Genomic DNA, 18297 nt, shown 5'->3' with positions numbered 1-18297 from the left:
TGCTGCCTTCAAGTGTGAACAGTCTTCGCCTATGATGGGAACACCACAGTATTGTTTCTCAGTTTTACTTTGATTCAAAATGTTTGCATTTTGGGAACAATGTTGATGCCTGATCTGCCCTAGAGAGAAGATGTTGGGTGGTAGTTTTGCACCATTAGTCAGCTCACATGCGGAGGCACATCATCTCAAACACAACAAACAACACCCACCGGAGGAAAACCACAATGACTTCCTGCGGTGTGTTTGGAATCCAGTACAACATGCCATGGCTTACCAAGCCATGCACTGTCCCGGACATCACCCCTCCAAGTGTTTTGAATATATACTCTAAGGATTGCCAGATTGAGATTCTCCCTGCCTTGGGGCAGAGGGGAGTGGCTTCAGGGATTGAACTCTAGTCATCTGCAGGTTTCTGATTTATGTTCAACTGTACTTTTCCAAAATGGTCAATCTTGCTTTTCGGGGTGGGCGAACCGCTGAAGGCTTAAGCCTGGCTCAGCTCAAAATCCTTTGGGACCCTCGAGCTAAAAATGAGCCGAGCCCATCCAGGCTACATATCTTCCTGGCATACTGGCCCTGCGTGGTTGCCAGCTCTGTGCCCCTGCTGGTCTCAGTGCGCCTTCAGATCAACAATAAAAAATGATTGTTCTTAGACTGCCCACACCCTCGAAGATAGCCTTTGTTTACTATATGTATAGCTAACTGAGCTTAGAAGACGCGTCTTTTGTAAAGCATGTGAATTAAAGAAGTTAGGCCAATCCTTCCATAATATTGTCTTTTTATTCAACAGAATAATACCCTGATGCAAACTCAATTTACTGAAAAATGGATCAAAACAGTGCACTTCGTTGTGCACTTACCTAACTAAGTTCAATGTAGTCTTATCTGGAATTGCTTTTTACGCGAAATGGTTGCTTTTATTATTAATTTCTCTTGGTGTGCCATGTGCTTTTGTGCTGCACAACCATGTATGAATATACAGCTGTCCATTAACTGTGCGTTTTGCAGTTTCTGTTGCATTTTGGTAGGTTGATTCCCCTGGGGTAGGTACAGTTTATTACTCTTGGAACTGGATCCACAAGGTAATCTTTTCATACCAAGGCTTCAAAGACAGGAAACAACCTGGTTTAAGTGGCATGATGAAAGAAGCAGATGAATGATTAATCTTTTTGTTTTTAAGTGTTTTTTTCAATAGTTTCACTTTTATCTTCTCAGGAAGTCAGGGTCTTTTTGTATCATTTTTTGATACCTCCAGCCACTTCGCTCTGCAGACTGGCAGTCTGCTCATTGATGGGCCACAGGAGAACAATTTGGCTTTATCTAGAAGAACTGGCAGGCAGCACAGCAGGAAACTTGGAGGGTGTAAAAAGTCAGTCATCCCCCTGCACCCCCACCCTCCACCATTTGTATTTGTATTTGTATTTGTATCTGGGTTTTATATCGCGCCAACTCACCGACAGGTCTCAAAGCGCTTCTGACCAAGTACAGCAACAAGAAACAAGATGGAAGAGTGTGGAAGTATCGACCTATCTTACAGGGATGTAAACGCGTCCTTGAAAAGTAAGGTCTTCAGGGATTTCCTAAAGCGGAGAAGATTGGGTTCTCTACGAAGCACCTTCGGCAGCTTGTTCCAGATGGTGGGAGCTTTGACTGAAAAGGATCTGCCCCCTTTAGTTGCCAGTTTAAAGCGTGGGCAGGATAGCAGGAAGGAGTCGGAGGATCGCAGGGCGCGCTTAGGTTCATACACTTCAAGCCTATCTTTTATATAGGCTGGCGCCTGTCCATGAATTGCTTTATGGCAGATGCACATGCTCTTAAATTCGACTCTCTGCTTCATAGGGAGCCAATGTAGCCTATAAAGCAGGGGGGAGGCGTGGGTCCGCCTGGGTAATCCGAATATTAGACGGGCTGCGTCGTTCAAGATGACCTGAAGACGATTGATGGAATTTTTTGGAAGGCCTAGGTATAACGCGTTTCCGTAGTCGATTCTGGACACTATTGTGGCTGAAACAATGGTTCGAAGCATGTTCATTGAGAGTAGGGGGACGAGTTTACGTAGCTGCCTGATCAGGTTGGTACAGGAGCCAACCACAGCGGACACTTGGTTGGTCATCGAGAGTTCCTGATCGATTTTCATACCGAGGCTCTTTACACTAGGGCACGGTTTTGGGGTAGGTCCGAGTTCTTGAGGCCAGAACAAATCATTCCAGGGGGAAGTAGAGGTTGAGACTACAAGGACTTCCGTTTTGTCTGGATTGATTTTTAATAGGTTGGACGACATCCAATTTACTGTGAACCGTAGTATATTTTGGGCCATGGACTGAGCCGATGTTGTGTTGTCGATACTCAGCAGCAGCTGAGTATCATCTGCGTAGTTAAAAACTTTACAGCCCATGTTTGCCAAGGAATCTATCAGTGGCTGTAGGTATAGATTAAATAAAAGTGGTGAGAGCGCGGACCCTTGCGGGACTCCACATACCAAGGTGCCCACGTCGGAGACCTGATCTGCTAACTGGATCCTCTGCGTCCTCCATAGTAGAAAGGCCGTTAGCCATTGGAGAGCTTGTTCTTTTATCCCAGACCTGGCTAGTCTGTCTAGGAGCAGTGCATGGCTGACAGTATCAAACGCCGCTGAAAGGTCTAATAATATCAGGGCGCTTGGCTTTTTACTGTCAGCCATGCATCTGAGCTCATCCAGTACTGACAGCATTACTAGTTCCGTGCTATGGTGGGCACGAAAACCAGCTTGCCGCTCCTGGAGAAGATGGTGAGATTCCAGAAGGGGTGACAATGATTTTAACACATGCTGTTCTAGAACTTTTGATAGAAATGGCAACTGGAAAATTGGCCTGTAGTTCTTCAGGCTAGTTGGATCCGCCCCAGGTTTTTTTATCAGGGGTCTGACGCGTGCCTCTTTAAAGGTGGTTGGTAATGATCCAGTAGCTAATGAATTATTTAGGAGGTCTAGGATCTGGTCCTCTAGAATCGGAACTGCTAACCGAAAGATATCGGGAGGGCAGGGGTTGGCGGGGGAACCTGGCTTGGTAGATGCTACTAGTTGTCTAAGGGTGGTGGAGTCAATTTCAGGAAATCTAGTAATGATAGGGTTTTGAGGGGGCAATGGCATTGTGTATAGTTGAGTTGTCTTTCTTGATATCTGACAGTATAGTCGCTACTTTTTCAAGAAAGTATCCTTGAAAAGTGTCACAATCAATCAATGTATCTACCTTTTCCTCCTTTTTGCTTAGTTCTTTCAGTATTTGGAAGGTTTCTTTCTGGATGTTTGTGGCATTGTTCATACGTGTTTCATAATAGTCCTTCTTAGCTGATACGATAAGCTTTTTATACAGTTGAAAAGATGTTCTGTATAATTCCCTGTCAGTATCCTTTTTAGATTTCCTCCAGCATCTTTCAAAATGACGGAGCTTTCTTTTTTGATCTCGTAGGCTTTGGGTGAACCAGAGAGCTCCTTTTTCTGCACCCTTTATTTTTTGTGTTTTTTCAGGGGCTATCTCATCAATTGATTGCCTGAGGGTAGTTACTATAGTGTCATAGTTTAGATCTAGGTCAATGCCATCTAATGGGATTATGGATTTCTGTTTACATTTGGACAGGACTTTGGTCAGGGTTTCTGGGTCGACTTTTTTCCATTGGCGCACTGTTTTAGTTTTTAATGGGAGTTTAGCCTGGGGATTGTTTTGTGGTATATCACACAGAATTAGGTGGTGGTCCGACCAGATGCAAGGTGTGATATTTGTGAGAACCGCCTTTGGCATAGAGGACCAAATAAGGTCGAGAATGTGACCTTCTATGTGGGTTGGGGCTTCCACTAATTGTGCCAGTCCAAGAGCGGTCATGGAGATCTGCAGTTTCTGAGCTGGTAGATCTTTATCCCTTTTATTCCAGTGAAGATTAAAATCACCCGTCACCAAAATATTTTTGTACCGTGTGCATAGATCCGATATTATAGGGAAAAAGAGATCGTTAAACATTGAAGTACTTTGGGGTGGGCAATAGACTGTTAAGATGATAAGACAGGAGTTGTTCATGGTTATTTTTATCCCCAATAGATCAACGGCATTTATGGTCTCACTTAGGATTTTGGTCACCGTAAGCTGTTTTTTAAAGATCGTTGCTACGCCACCGCCTCGGGCCCCATCTGGTCGGTTATGCCAGATCATATCATACCCGCTAGGAAGGGCGGCTATGATGTCCGGGGAGGAGGTATCACTCAACCAAGTTTCGGTGAGTGTCGGTATGTCGATGGTCTCGTCCTGTAAGAGGGTGAAAATTTCCAGGTGGTGTTTCTGTAGTGACCTAGTATTGAGGGTGGCTAGCTTTAGAGGGAGTGAGAGGCTAGAATTCTTAAGGCTGGGGATACAGAGGATATTATTTTCCTTGAGAGCGGCGCATGTGATGGGAGACAGACTATACCTGTCAGAGTTCAGTGCTAGGAGATCATTTGTAGTATAGGAGATGCATGTGCCAGAGTTCCTGAGCCCGATCGTGCGCGGACGACTCCGACGCAGGTCCGGCGCGTCCGCTGTTCGCGTCCGCTGCGCGGAGCCATCACTGTCTGTTTTTATAGCGCTGTCAATCGCGTCACCAGCCCAACCCGACCCAAGATGGCCGCCAAAACCGGCGCCCTGCCCTCGGCGTCAACACTCAGCCGAGAGCAGGTCCGGAGCTACAGGGAGGGGGTGAGAAGGAATCTAAGGCGCTGCTAAGCGCAGGGGGTCTCAGCACACCTATTTAGCTCAGGTGTGAGCGAAGTGCAAAACAAGTGCAAGACAAGTAAAATCGGCTTTTTAAAAACAGAGGAAAGATAGGAGACCTCCCGGCTTCCGCCTCAGGAGGGGGAAAATGCGTGCTGTGTCAGTATTCACCAGGGCATGCACTGCTGATGACTGCATTTGATTAACTCCCTAATGGTCCACCTGGCATGGGTGGGAGGAGATGGAGGAGAGGCTGGAGGACAGGGTTAAAGATGAGTTGAGTGTTGCATCTCTACTCACTCGTTTTGACCTAAGGGCAGAATGCACCAGCGGTGCAGCAAGGGCGCGAGTGGCATTTATGCAAGCATGGGATGTGGGCCATGCCGAGGAGTAAAAATATCCTTAACTGGGGATGAAGAGGCCCCTGCTGCACTGTTGGCAACTGCATCCCTGGAGAGCACTGCAGCATCACTCACCAGCAAAGATAGTGAACCCCAGTGTTCTCCTAGCTAATGTGGGCCGGGACTGTTGGGTCCTTAGTACCTGCAGTTCCTTAATTTGAAAGGGACAGTACCAGCACTTCTCAGCACTGAGGCAATGCTTTTAGTGGATGTAAAACCAGCACTTCTCTGGAGAAAATAGGTAATCTGGAACAAGGCGTCCCTGCACCTCTATATTTCCAATCCAAGCACTGGTTGTACAGATGCTGTCTTATGTTGGCTGTTATGTTGTGTAGCTTCTGGTTATGTTATGTTGCTGCTATCTACGTTGAGTTATGCAATGTAACTGCATGTGTGGCTTATTAATACATCTATTTAGCACAACTTGGATCTTTTCTGTGATTCACAAACAAACATTTTAGGATTCACATGACAATTTATTTTCAGACTCATGTTGTGGCCCTTAGAGTCAATCAGGACCCCTGGCTGGGCCCTGGTGAGGCTCTTACCTTACATTCTCTAGATTTCCCAACTCTAATTGCTTTTTTAGTATATTTCCTTATAAAATGTAATGTTGCTAAGAAATGGTAGATGAACATACAGTAAAAGTGAGAATGACAACTGCACTTTGATGAGTGGTAGTTCTGCTTCAATCTTCGTCTGTTTTGTGATGAACTCTGCATCTCTCTAGCTTCCCTCAAAACCTCTTAACCAGTCGTATTCTGCTGATCTGCCTTTCTACATCTGAAGCTTTCCAAATTTGCATAATGTCGGATTGGATTGAGTTGCCGCCTGCCACACCAATCTACCATTAATGGCTTCTCTATTTTCCTGTGGACCCGAGACGATAATGCCATTGCGGAACCTGCAGACAGACATAACTTCCCTTCCAGGCTTTGTCAATGTACCTTCTAAGTACCTCATGCTCATAAAAGCTACAGTCACCAGTTAGCCAGATTGTAGCCTAAACTGTTTTTGCACACACTTTAGAGAGACCTTTCCTCTTTTCAATCCTTCCAGATTTTACTAGATACATTATACTTTTTTAAACATACTGAAGGGCTACCTTGAGGAATGACTTACCATGAACACAATATTAACATTAAACAAGTTATCTGACAAATCTTACCATTTGTACAATTTCTTACTCAAATGGACTTGAAGCACTATTTCCCTCTGGGTACTTTGGTTCTGCCGCTATCCTTCCATCGGAGTATGATCCCAAGGAGGGAATCGTTTTGTGCCCCTCCCACCCCCCTTCAACCAATCTTGGAAAAATTATTTTGCCTCTGGTTAGTAAATAGGGTACTGTAAGTAGAAAACATTTAATTTTAATCCTTTACCTTCATACGGGCAGGCTGGTAGATTTTTCAAATAGGCTTGTAAAAAGTTAGCCCCAGCTACAAGGCCACCATGCATCATTATGTGGCTTACCCACCAATTTAATTTGGTAGATGATTGGTAAGAAGTTTTTTTTTTTTAATACCGTCTATTATTATGGGATAGGAGCAAAGATTTTAAGTAGCTTTAAACTCACCTAAAAACTTCTGTTTCTCTCCTACAGACTTTCCTGGGGTTTCAGGCAGCAAGATTCCTGTAATTTTATTTATATGAGAAATTATTCAGAGTGGACGCCGCCCAGAGGGGGGCTCTGGAGTGCTGTGCAAAGCTTAACAACAACATATAACAAACAGCGTAGGGTATAAGTAGCAACAACACTTGTACTGACACATAGCTAAAAGCTGTCTCGCTCTGAAAAGCGAGGTGTTGTAGGGAGCCGTATGAAAAATCTTGTCTCTGAAAAAATGCAAGTGAATATATTTCACTTTCATAACAAGATTTTATAAAGATACTCCTCTCGGTGATGTGTTTGTAACCATTTTTTTTCGACTGGCAATTTCTTTCCCTAGCCTATGTATCAGAGCACGTAAGTAGGGTGCTTCAAACCCTAAATCCTCAAGAACCTTGCCTCTCATGATCCACTCTTTGATTGCCCTTCACTCATTGGTACCAAACTTCAGAAATGACTTTCCCAGCCCAATCAATCCATTCAAAAGTCTCCATCTTCCCGTTTTGTCTAGGACAATTGAGGAGCTCGTCAGCAGTCAACTCAACCGCTATCTATACATGAACTCTGAGATTTCCAGCAATCAGGATCCTGCAGAATGCACCGACCCAGAGCAGTCCTCATCCAGATATTAACCACACCACGTTATAACCAATTCTCATTTATCTTCATTCTCCTTGATCTGTCTTCCAGCCTCCTCCAGTTCTGCATCTCTCACTTAGACCTATCTGACTACACTCACCGCTATCTTAACCTTATTCTCTTCCCTTGTCTGCCTATTGCCTATTTACATACTGCCTGTCAGTCATTTACTGCAGTGCGCATGCACATTCAAAATTTGATTCAACACAGGAAGGCAATGGATCAACACTTATGTGCATGCATAATTCTCACATTTCTGGAGTACCGTGTGCTCCATACTGCAATGCGGACCCAATCATTAACCTTATGTCCAATTTAAGTAGGTCCAAGTACCGTACATGATATTTTATATACAACTTCCCTGTGTTGGTAGAAAGCATTCATGTTTATAGCGTTGTTGAAATATCTGTGACACACACTGATATATGTAACTGGAGTATGGTATTGTACTCTTTACTCTATGCAGCCCCCAAGTTTATTTTCAAGGTAATATAACAGTACAACTGGGAACAGCAGAACTTTAATCATCATATGTATGAGAATTAATACCAAGTTAATTAAATTTATGGTACTTTTTGGTATGATTAGTGTAAATAGTTAGTATTAATTGGAAGTATGACGGCTATTCTACATGCAATTTGACCTGCCTCAATGATTTTTGCGAAGGGGTCTACGAATTGCATAAAAAAAAAAGGAAGAAGGAATATGTAGGGGTGATAGAAGCTGATAAGATGCTAATTGAAAATGTATTGCATTGCATTGTTTGGTCTCCAAGGGACAAGACACTTTAGGGCTCTACCTGGTATTATTCCAGAGGAGAGAACAGGCATTTTAAATGATTTTGACACAGTTATGCCTAGACTGGAAAGGCCTTTTAAAGCTTCTATAAAAGTAATACCAGATATGTATATGTTTTACACTCTTTTAAAAAAAAATTGTTATTGTCAACACATTAGCAAGTACAAAGCAGATTCATACAAACTGAACCTTAATCCCAATCGTAATCATAATAATCAAGCATTTTACATCAAATTAAAACTTTTGCGATCAACAAAATATTTACGTATTTTTTTTTACTATCGCCAGAGAACAGGATAATGACATATCCTATTTATACAGTCGAAGAAAACAACCAAAAGAATAAAGAGAAACCAAAAGAAAAGGATTTCATTTTTTATTTTAATGTAATAGACCCCAAATTGAGTTAAATTTGCAAATGGCTTTAACACCTTTCGATTTAGCTAGTGCGTCCTCCATATCATGTATTTGCCGGACTAATACCCACCAATCCATAACTGTTGGGGCCTTTGGAGATATCCAGACTCGAGTTATTGTCAATCTTGCGGAGACCAGCAATATTGTTAAAAGATCTTCATTACCACATCTCGAGTCCCTTCCCCCCCATCAATATTTCCATGACTGTTCGAGATGTTTCTATACCCAATTTTTGCTTCAAAATTTGTTCTACTTTCTGCCAAAATAGTGAGAGTTCAGGGCATGTGACAAACACATGTTGAATGTCCGCCACATTCAATTCACACCTGGGGCATTTTGTCCTATAATTTGCCTAATTGTTAGTTGACCATTTTGCAATTGGATCTGGCGTAAAATATAATAAGCAAATTGTACGGAACTGTTGCATTCTCAAGCTGGAAGAATGTACTACCCGAACAATTTTACTGAGTGAATAAGTTATATTTCTAGATGAGACTGTTGTCCCAGTAATTCTAGTCCATTGGGCAGCTATTCTTGGACTATCTTCTATTCTGTGACTACAAGGGCTTTCGTATGCTCTACTAATCAGAGATTTGTCATTTAAGCTGTATAGACAGTCCCATATATCTGACTCCGATAAATTCATCAATTTCAGATGATTAGCAAAATAATCCCAAATCTGTATGTATTTAAACTGCATATTATCCGTTAGCTTATATATACCTGCATTTTACCAAAATTCATAAAACCGGCGTGATCATATAAGTCCGCCAGACATGCTACCCCATAATTAATCCAGCGATTACCTGCCGGGTCATGGAAGATGTTTGGCAACCCTGGATTACCCCATTGGGGTAATTTTCCACTCATGAATGTCAGGCCATAGTTAAGAGCAATTGCACGCCATATTATTATGCAGTCAAGAATCGTCTTAAATTTAACCCTTTTATAGTAGTTTGGGACATTTGTTCTAAACAAAAATAAATTACTCTCTGCTGCTAACATAAATTTATGATAGTAAGTGTTCTTCTCCAAATGTATAAAGCTACCGAGGCAACCCAAAAAAGCAGACCAAAAGTAGATTCTAAAGTCCGTAAAGTCTAAACCCCCATGACTAAAGGGGAGTTATAGAGCTTTTCTTGCTTTTTTAAACCCCCATATAAAACTGCCAAAAATCCCATCGAATCGCTTAAAAGAAGACCTAGTCAAGCGCAAAGGAACAGATCTAAACAGGTACACAAATGTTGGCAGGATCTTCATTTTAATTATGTTTATACGCCCTATTATACCAATAGGGAGCCTATGCCAGCTCTTTAGAGATTTAGCTGTCTCCCTCAGCAAAATCTTGTAATTCAAAGGAATTATTCTTTCGATCTGTGCCGCCATCTTAACTCCCAGATATACGGCAGTCGAACAAACCCCCTGTATCGGAGACGCTGTTTTATAGTTCACTAAAATCGGTGTTTTGTTGACATTCTATTTTTACCCAGATAGAGAACCAAACTTTTGTGTCTCGTCTGTGATCACTTGGACAGCCCCCTGCAGATCTGCTGAAAACACCGCTATGTCATCAGCATATGCGATGACTTTAAGGTAATTATCGCCAAGCCTAAAAGGGCGGATTAGCTGCTGTTTTTGGAGGACTGAAACAAAAGGTTCTATATAAAGAGCAAATAAAAGTGGTATAAGGGGGCATCCTTGCCGGGTGACCCGAAGGATCGGAAAAACAGTTGATTACAACCCTGCATACATTACCTTGGCCCTGGGATTACCATTTAGAGCTTTTATCCAGGTGAGATACTGCCCCTTAATGCCAAAAGCACCAAGTATGGCCCACAAGAAGTCCCACCCCACTCGGTATACTTTTTACACTCCTACTCAAAAACCCAATGAATCATTTGACAAACTTTTGGCAGCTTTTAAAAGATAAGAGAATTCTTTAAACGTTGGTATGTTGCCTGACAAAATGATTAAGGACCAAATAATGAATGGTTTCAAAGAATGTTAGAAGCAGTAGTGTGTCATTGAGGACCCTAGCTTGAAGAGATAATCACTACAGCCAAGGTAATGGAAGAATCTGTAATGTGGGTAAAACATGTGAATGAGGATAAATTCGAAAAGAACCCAATCAGGATTTGCAGTATTGGTAATAAGGGAGCCAATAAGAGAAATAGCATTAAAGATTTAAAAAAGGGCAAAATAAAAGTTTTTTTTACCTTTGCGGCCGCATTTGTAATATTGCCTTCTTCAAAGGATATCCTGCTGTGACTAAAAAATTTAAAGTGTGCAGAAGGAACAGGCATTTGGTCTAGATATGGAAGGATGCTAGAGGGTTCTCAAAGGCAATGGTAGCCCAAGTCGTTGATATGATTGACCATTCTGAAAGAGTGAATACGATTTAAAAAATTGGGTCCTGGTGGTGAAAAGTGTTAATAGCATCATTGACAAAGATGACTTTTGTCCTCTGATGTGACCCACTGTATATTTAGGCAAAGATCAAAAGTTCATGGCGGACTCTGGTTTTCCATACACCATTATCACAAAAGAATTGTTTGAAAGGGTGCTATGTCAACTTGTGGTGGGCTTACAAAAACCTGGTTTAAAAGCAGGTATCATTTGAGGGGAATGCTAGTGAATTTATTGGATATTTTCTAACTGAAGTAAAGTTTAAAGAAAGGACAGAATGGATAAAAACGTATGTGGCTCACACAAGAGTGTGTGTTTCTTTTTGGTGAGATCAGCATAGGTTGTAAATTATTTTAAATCCATGTGATCCTGCATAGGTATTACCGATGAGTGGAGAAGATCTTATAATTAATATATATTAGTACACTATTTCCTCTTTTTTTGTGAGAAGTTGGGTAATTCAGAACTTTTATAAATAAATAAACAAATCACCATCAGACTGTGGTAAAGAAGAACTCATTACTTGTAAAAACTGAGAGGAGTACCTGTCAATGTAGAGAAAGATCTTCAAGTGTTGTTGGAAAACATTGTGATGATGACACAAAGCATAATTGAAGAAGTATCTGCAGAATGAGTTTTACTCATAATCTTCGCAAATAAAAATAATGGTAGCCTGAAATTATGTGCAGGTTTAGGAGCTTCAACAACTGTACATTGTTTGCTAACCATCCACTGTCAAACATCAAATAATGTATTTCCATGTTGGCAGGGGCATCGGTTTCCTATATGATTGATTCAAGAATGGCATACCATCAATTTGAGGAAAAACTACAGTCCTAGCCTTTAGCTACGTTTATCACTCCTGTAGGGCTATTTCGCTTGTTGACAAATATGCCATTTGTGTTGGCATCAGCATCTTCAGTCTTTCAGGAAGCTGTTTTCCACATTTTAAGGACACTGACTCTTTCTTCAAGTTCTTTCATGACAATATATATATATATATATATATATATATTATATATATATATATATATATGAAGCAAACAGTCCAGGTTCCAGGAAGATACCGGAACCAGCGGTTGGGACCTCACAAAACCTCGTAACCAGCAGTTGAATAAAGCCTCAACAAAGTGAATCCACCAGTGGAAAACAGGGAAGACGATGTTTATTAAGGATGACGCGTTTCACTCTACAAGAGAGCTTGTTCACACCTATATATATATATTTTTTTTATTATCAACTCTGGTGTGGTTATTTTTCAGGTAGCGTGTTCTAATTTATTATAGAAACATTTTGTTTAAAGGGCTGACATATATTCAATGTTTCAGTCTACAGATTATTATTTAGGGCTCATTATTTTGTGAGATGGAATAGTTCCCAAAGAAGCTATAGAAGATAACATCACAAAGTGTCCCCTCGTGATGCAACAGACAAATTGTTACCCTTTGCTAGGCTGTGCTAATATTATAGTAAGTTTGTGGAAGAACATGGATCCACTGAGCGAATGCATGAGCTGAGGGCAAGACTTCCTATGGACTGATTGTCAACAAAAGGCCGTTGAAGTTATCAAGGACACTATTGCTTTAGCACCCACCTTAAAACCTTTTTATGTAAACAAATATGCATCATAACTTCAATCAGAAGGTTAGGTGCCATTTTGTTCGAGTGCTGATGGAGACAAGAACAAAACGTAATTTTGCCTCCTGGACATTGTATTCCACAGAGCGGAGGGAAGCAGTCTTTGAAAAGGAACTTCTGGCATGTGTTTGGGTAAACAATCATTTGAGGCATTGTATTCGGGGCAACAAAACCACCTTAAGATTTGGATCGCAAATTGTTTGAGCGAATTTAAACTACAGGAAGAGGACTCTCGGTCACTGATTGTATAGCCAGTCTGTGCTTAGAACTACATGAATATTTTGTCAATTTGAAATTTGTTTCAGGTTAGAATAAAGTAGTTGACTGTTTGTCACCACTACCTTACTTCCACGACCTCCCAGGAACCTCTGCCCCTCTCACCTCGCCCTTGCACAGAGACCACAAATCTGCTGCTCCAAGTTCAAGTTCAAGTTCAGGAATTTGTATAGCGCACTACTCACCCAGAGGGTCTCAAGGCGCTAGAGGGAGGCGGTGTATTATTTGTCGAATAGCCAGGTTTTAAGTTCGTTTCTGAATGAAATGTGGTTCTGTGTTAGGCGGAGGTGAGTGGGGAGAGAATTCCAGGTCTTAGCCGCCAGGTAGGAGAAGGATCTTCCTCCCATGGTGGATTTGTGGATGCGCAGAACTGCGGCGAGAGCTTGATTGGAGGATCTTAGTTGGCGGGTGGGTGTGTAGAAGGACAGTCGCGTGTTGAGGCATTCGGGTCCTATTTTGTAGAGGGCTTTGTGTGCGTGGGTGAGGAGACGGAACATTATTCTCTTGTTGACGGGAAGCCAGTGGAGGTCTTTCAGATGGCCGGTAATTTGAGCTTGGCGAGGGATGTCTAGTATGAGTCTGGCTGATGCATTTTGTCCTCCAGAGGACACTCCTTCTCTCACCTCGCCGACAAAGCTGAAACACCCTCTCCCTTCTTCTCCGCACTTTACCCTTGCTGATCCAATTCAGGAAGGGACTCTAGACCTGGCTCTTCAACTACGACCCACAACATAGCACCTTTATACCCTCTCGAGTGACAATCCGTGCCATTTAAATACTGAGTGATTGATTGGTCCCCACCATCCTATTTCTTAGCCTTTCACAATGTTAGAAAAAGAGGAGGAAATTGATGTGTTTCCTGCCAGTCACGATGAGGTCTATCAATCTGGGGAATATGAAAGAGTGAATTGGCAGCAAATGAGAGTAAAGATGAGTCAATAAAATTGGCTATAACAATTTTGGTAGAAAGATGGCCTCTAGCCAAAACTTTGCATAGACAACTTAGCTCTTTCTGTCATGTTGCACATTAACTCAGTTGTGGACATGGAGGCAGATAAATGGGTCAGGTTACACAAAGTTTGTGCCTTAAGTGACAAGATATGTAATAGCATTTTTTTAACCTATATTGTCTGCTCAGTGGCGAAATTGTGGATGGCAAAAATTACCATTTGAAATTTGTGGTTCTTTTAAGACTTTACCATATCACATGTTGTTTGCACTGGCTCTTATCGATTATCACTCAGAAGTTATATTCAGTAAATCTGCGACTATGAAGTCTGTATTGGATTGTCCACAAGGCGTGTTCAGCTAGGAAGGTTAACTGAAAACGTAGGTCATGGATAATGGTGTACAATGAACCTCAGCAGACATGATATAATTGCTCATGAAATTTCACATTAGACATGCCATGTCATCCTTTTATGATCTACATTGCAATGGCCATGTCGAACGAACAATTTAACCAGTATCTCAAAGATAGGGCTATACTAGCTATGCAATGAAAGTCATGTAGATTACCACAATGAGAGAAAAGCTAAGGTTTTACAGAGTCAGCCACATGCTGTAACTGGACCCTGTACATTCTCTTTACTCAGGGGAAGAAATCCAAAATCTCAAATCTTTCTTTGGTGATTCAGGAAGCAATTAGGCGATGTAGAGGAAAAAACATTAAGTCGAAACAAAAAAAATACAGAGGGAGAGTAAATTATAAACAATCAACATAAAAAATGGTATATGGTTAGAACTGCTCAAATAAAACCTGGGGATTATGTTGGAATAAAATGTCTGGAACTAATTGACAAAAGTACCCCAGACTAATCTCATCCTCTCAGAGCTATAAAAGTAAACAAATGCAGTGGGGTGAGCCAATCTGCAAAATGGTGCACATTCATACATACCTTACAGTAGTGGACAACTGTGAATCTGGCATGATCAATATTTAGAACAAAATCCAGGGAAATGTTCATACATCCGATGATGGCTGTGTGATGAGAAGTCATAGGTGGTCAACTGACCATAATGGGAGAAGTAATCTTCACTTCTTTCTCAGCCGGATAAAAGTAATATGCAATAGCGACATAAAAAAGGACTGTGGTTGAGAGGATGTATGGGATACTTTGGGCTGTTGCCATTATGAAGTATGAAGGCTCCTGTCCTTCAGACAAAGCTCACAGCAGTTCTTGGTGGCTTCTTACATGTTGTCAAGTCTTCTATGGAGCATTCAGTGCTCATTGGTATCAAATGTGACGGTCAGTGGGCAAGAGAGACAAGTCTGTAAGAATACTAGTCTGTCTCCCCAAAACGAATGAAAGAAAGACAGTCGAGGTTGTGCGCCTTGAGAGCGGTAAGTACAGTTACTGCTCAGAAGATCTTAGCAGAAGATGCATGAAACGCAGGTTCCTTCACTGGTGGAAAGATGCTTATAGGTGCTCGCGTGCTGAGCCGAGCTGGTGCAAGTATAAATGTGCAGATATATCACTGGTCCACATGTGTATTAGGCTCAACAGTGAAGAATAATATGATCTTCATGTGAGTTGGAGTGGGCAAAACTGTAAGTTACACATACTTTCTGGAGGGATGAGATGGGATGGTGTCAGTACCATGTTTAACTGAAGCCCCATAGACATGGCACAGTAAGATACAGCCAGGGTTTTGATTTTAGCCTAAGGTGCAATGGAAGATGGACCATGTTTACAACAGGCTATCCATTTCTGATTCTATTTATTTGTTGTGGAGAATCAACATGCAAATAAGTCTGCCTTCATATTTATCCACATTGTGTGATGACAAAGCTTGAGACAGGTGCATTGGTCACTTTTAAAGAATAGGTGACAGACATGTGCCCTAGGTAGCACCACTGGGCCACTATTTAACTTTTGCAGGTGTGGCGTCCAACTATACAGGAGGGAAGTTCATCCGTAGGAAGATACCACGATAAGACATCGCTTCAGCAGTTAGTCAAACTCATCTTAATAACGATCACATACTTATGTCAATAAATCTTGAAACAGAGTCGATAGTGCCTTCTCCTGGGGATGTTCAACTCACCATTCAATATGGTACAACATGACTGGGAATGTTACTAGGCAGTGCTTTTCTCTCTTTTTAACTACCGAGTTATGTTCTTTCTTTTTTACTAATCTTCTCCCCGCCACTGCTTCAAGTCTGTCATAAGCTGCACAACATATTTCTTCTCTAATATTAATAATTTTATCCCAAAGGCTGAATTGACCTTATCATATTAATATGAAAAAGATCTAGGACCTCATTTACAAAGAATTGGCATAGGGCAGCGCTGCAAGTCATTTTATGGCACTGCCCTGCGCCAATTCTTTGTAAAGGCTCTAGTTTATGTGAAGGAAGGGGTATCGTCCTGTACAAAAACAATCACAAGAGTCATTTTCTTTGTTTTATGTGAGGAAAAATTAGGAGAAATGTAAACATTTCCCCTAGTTACTCCTGCTCTGGGGAGGAATAAGTTTAGGCACTGCTCCAGGTTTACATGATGGTGTAAATCTGGGAATATGTCAAAATCCATAGGTGTTGAGTGGGAACACCCACAACAACGCCCATAGAACGCCTCCTTGACGTACAGTATGGCGAGGCAGTACTTTGCACTGCCTTGCCTTACTCCATATATATGGGGCTATGTAAAGCCACTCAGGGTGGCTTTGCGTCGCCTCATAGATACGATTGAGATGCCTGCACCACTGGATTGTCATAAAAAGTGATGATCCGGCAGTGCAGGCCTGAGGGCCCTAGGGTCTAAGTTAGGAAAGCAGGGGTTCCACAATGATTACAGAACTTTAAACAGTTATTTTGGAGAAGTCCAGCCTCTCTACTCTGATTCTAAGGGGCATATTATCTACAGTCTGCGATAAATATTGCAATGCATGCTTAGCAAAGGATGCCCTTTGGGTGACAGGTTCGCGCTCTACAAATATACTAAATAAATAAATAAAATAAAAATAGCACGATTTTAATTATTGCCGGCTAATGCTGGAATACATCGCCGTGTTAGCGGCATATTAGCAACGCTTAGCTAACAGGCGATGTGAAATCCTGCGATAGACTCCGATAATTTAACATTAGCGTGTGAAATCCTGCGATGATTTCACAGCGCTAATGTCAGGCTTTGTAATAGGGGAGTGTAGACTTAACCTTACAATCCACCTCCCATAGGCAATAATGGTAAGTAAGGTTTCAATCAGGCGATAGAATATTGCGATGATGGAGGCTAAGCACGCATCGCTTCACAGCTTTGCTAATAGAGCGAAGTTGTTTTAGTTTTCTGTGTGCTTTTTGTAAGGAACGCCTACCTTGCATGTCACTTGTGATAATTATCGCTGGCATGCAAGGCGATAGGAAAACCGGCAGATAACACCGGAAAGCTGGCGCTAACGCATGTTAGCGCTGGCTTGCTAATAGGGCAATGTGTATAGGGACTTACCGACACACACACAGATGGTGGTTAGAGCCTTGCGGGAAGCTAGAGTCCTGACAGAACCCTTAGAGGAAAAAGCGATATTACTGGTATATAAAAAACTAGTGAATAATGCGCCAGACCCCTTGGTAGCACTGATAGTTGCGGGAGATGTCGGACTGATAGACAATGAGGATTGGAGGGGGGCCCTCCAGTGACCGAGAGAAGTGGCAATCAGTTCCTGTTTCAGAATATTCCAGATAAAGGTCTTCCACCATACTTGCTGCTCCAGGACACTTCTGCACCGCTTGGGTAGAGTAGAATCAACACTATGCCACAGGGGTTGCGGCTAGGAGGGAACGTTCAACCACCTGATATGGTAATGTACACAGACATACTGGGGTAAAATAGGTTGGATCATGGTGCTGGTAGCAGAGGTGAAGGTCCCCTTAGGGCCAAAATGGTTCCTGTTACTGATCGTAGGAGAGGTAGCATGGCCGAGACATACTGGCGTTAGCAGCAGTGGTAGCCAAACGTAACTTAGCTAGGAACTGGGGTGCTCGAATCCTGCCAAAGACTGCAAGATGGATCTAGACTGGTGCTGGATGGCAGAACGTGCTATTTACCATAACAGAGGCTGTCAGAAGAAATGGGAAAAGATTTGGGGACACTGGCAAGCTTATCAAGGGTTGTAATAGGAACCATGGACCGACGAGCGGTCAGCGTCACTTGGGGGGGTACTCGCTTAAGGGATAAATAAAGTGATGGTCGAAATATGTGGTGAATTATATTTAACTGATGTACTGCTATTATGTTGTTGACAATATTGTTTTGTATTTTATTAAGGGGACCAATTGATTTGAGACCTTCACGAGCATCATATTATATACCTCTGCTGATTTTGTTGGATTATCAGATTTTGAGAGCACATAACATTTTCCTCATCAGGCAAATGTTGTGCAGAGGTTATGTGTT

General features: G+C 41.9%; 1 protein-coding gene across 2 annotated transcripts in view; it reads right to left on the bottom strand.

Annotated features, from left to right (window-relative positions):
- Positions 1-18297, bottom strand: part of DPYSL5 (dihydropyrimidinase like 5) — a 364441-nt gene that overhangs the window by 10212 nt on the left and 335932 nt on the right. Inside the window, exon 13 of one of the 2 annotated variants that reach the window (XM_086928117.1) lies at positions 6693-6749. The exons of the other annotated variant lie outside the window; for it this stretch is intronic. Coding sequence (XP_086784243.1) covers positions 6693-6749 — 57 coding nt within the window. The remainder of the gene's footprint in view (positions 1-6692; positions 6750-18297) is intronic. 2 annotated transcript variants of the gene reach the window in all.

The sequence above is a fragment of the Lissotriton vulgaris genome, chromosome 6 (assembly GCF_964263255.1).
Source record: "Lissotriton vulgaris chromosome 6, aLisVul1.2, whole genome shotgun sequence".
Classification (NCBI taxonomy): Eukaryota; Metazoa; Chordata; class Amphibia; order Caudata; family Salamandridae; genus Lissotriton; species Lissotriton vulgaris.
The sequence above is the reverse complement of the archived record's forward strand: the minus strand, read 5'-3'. Positions and strand labels throughout refer to the sequence as shown.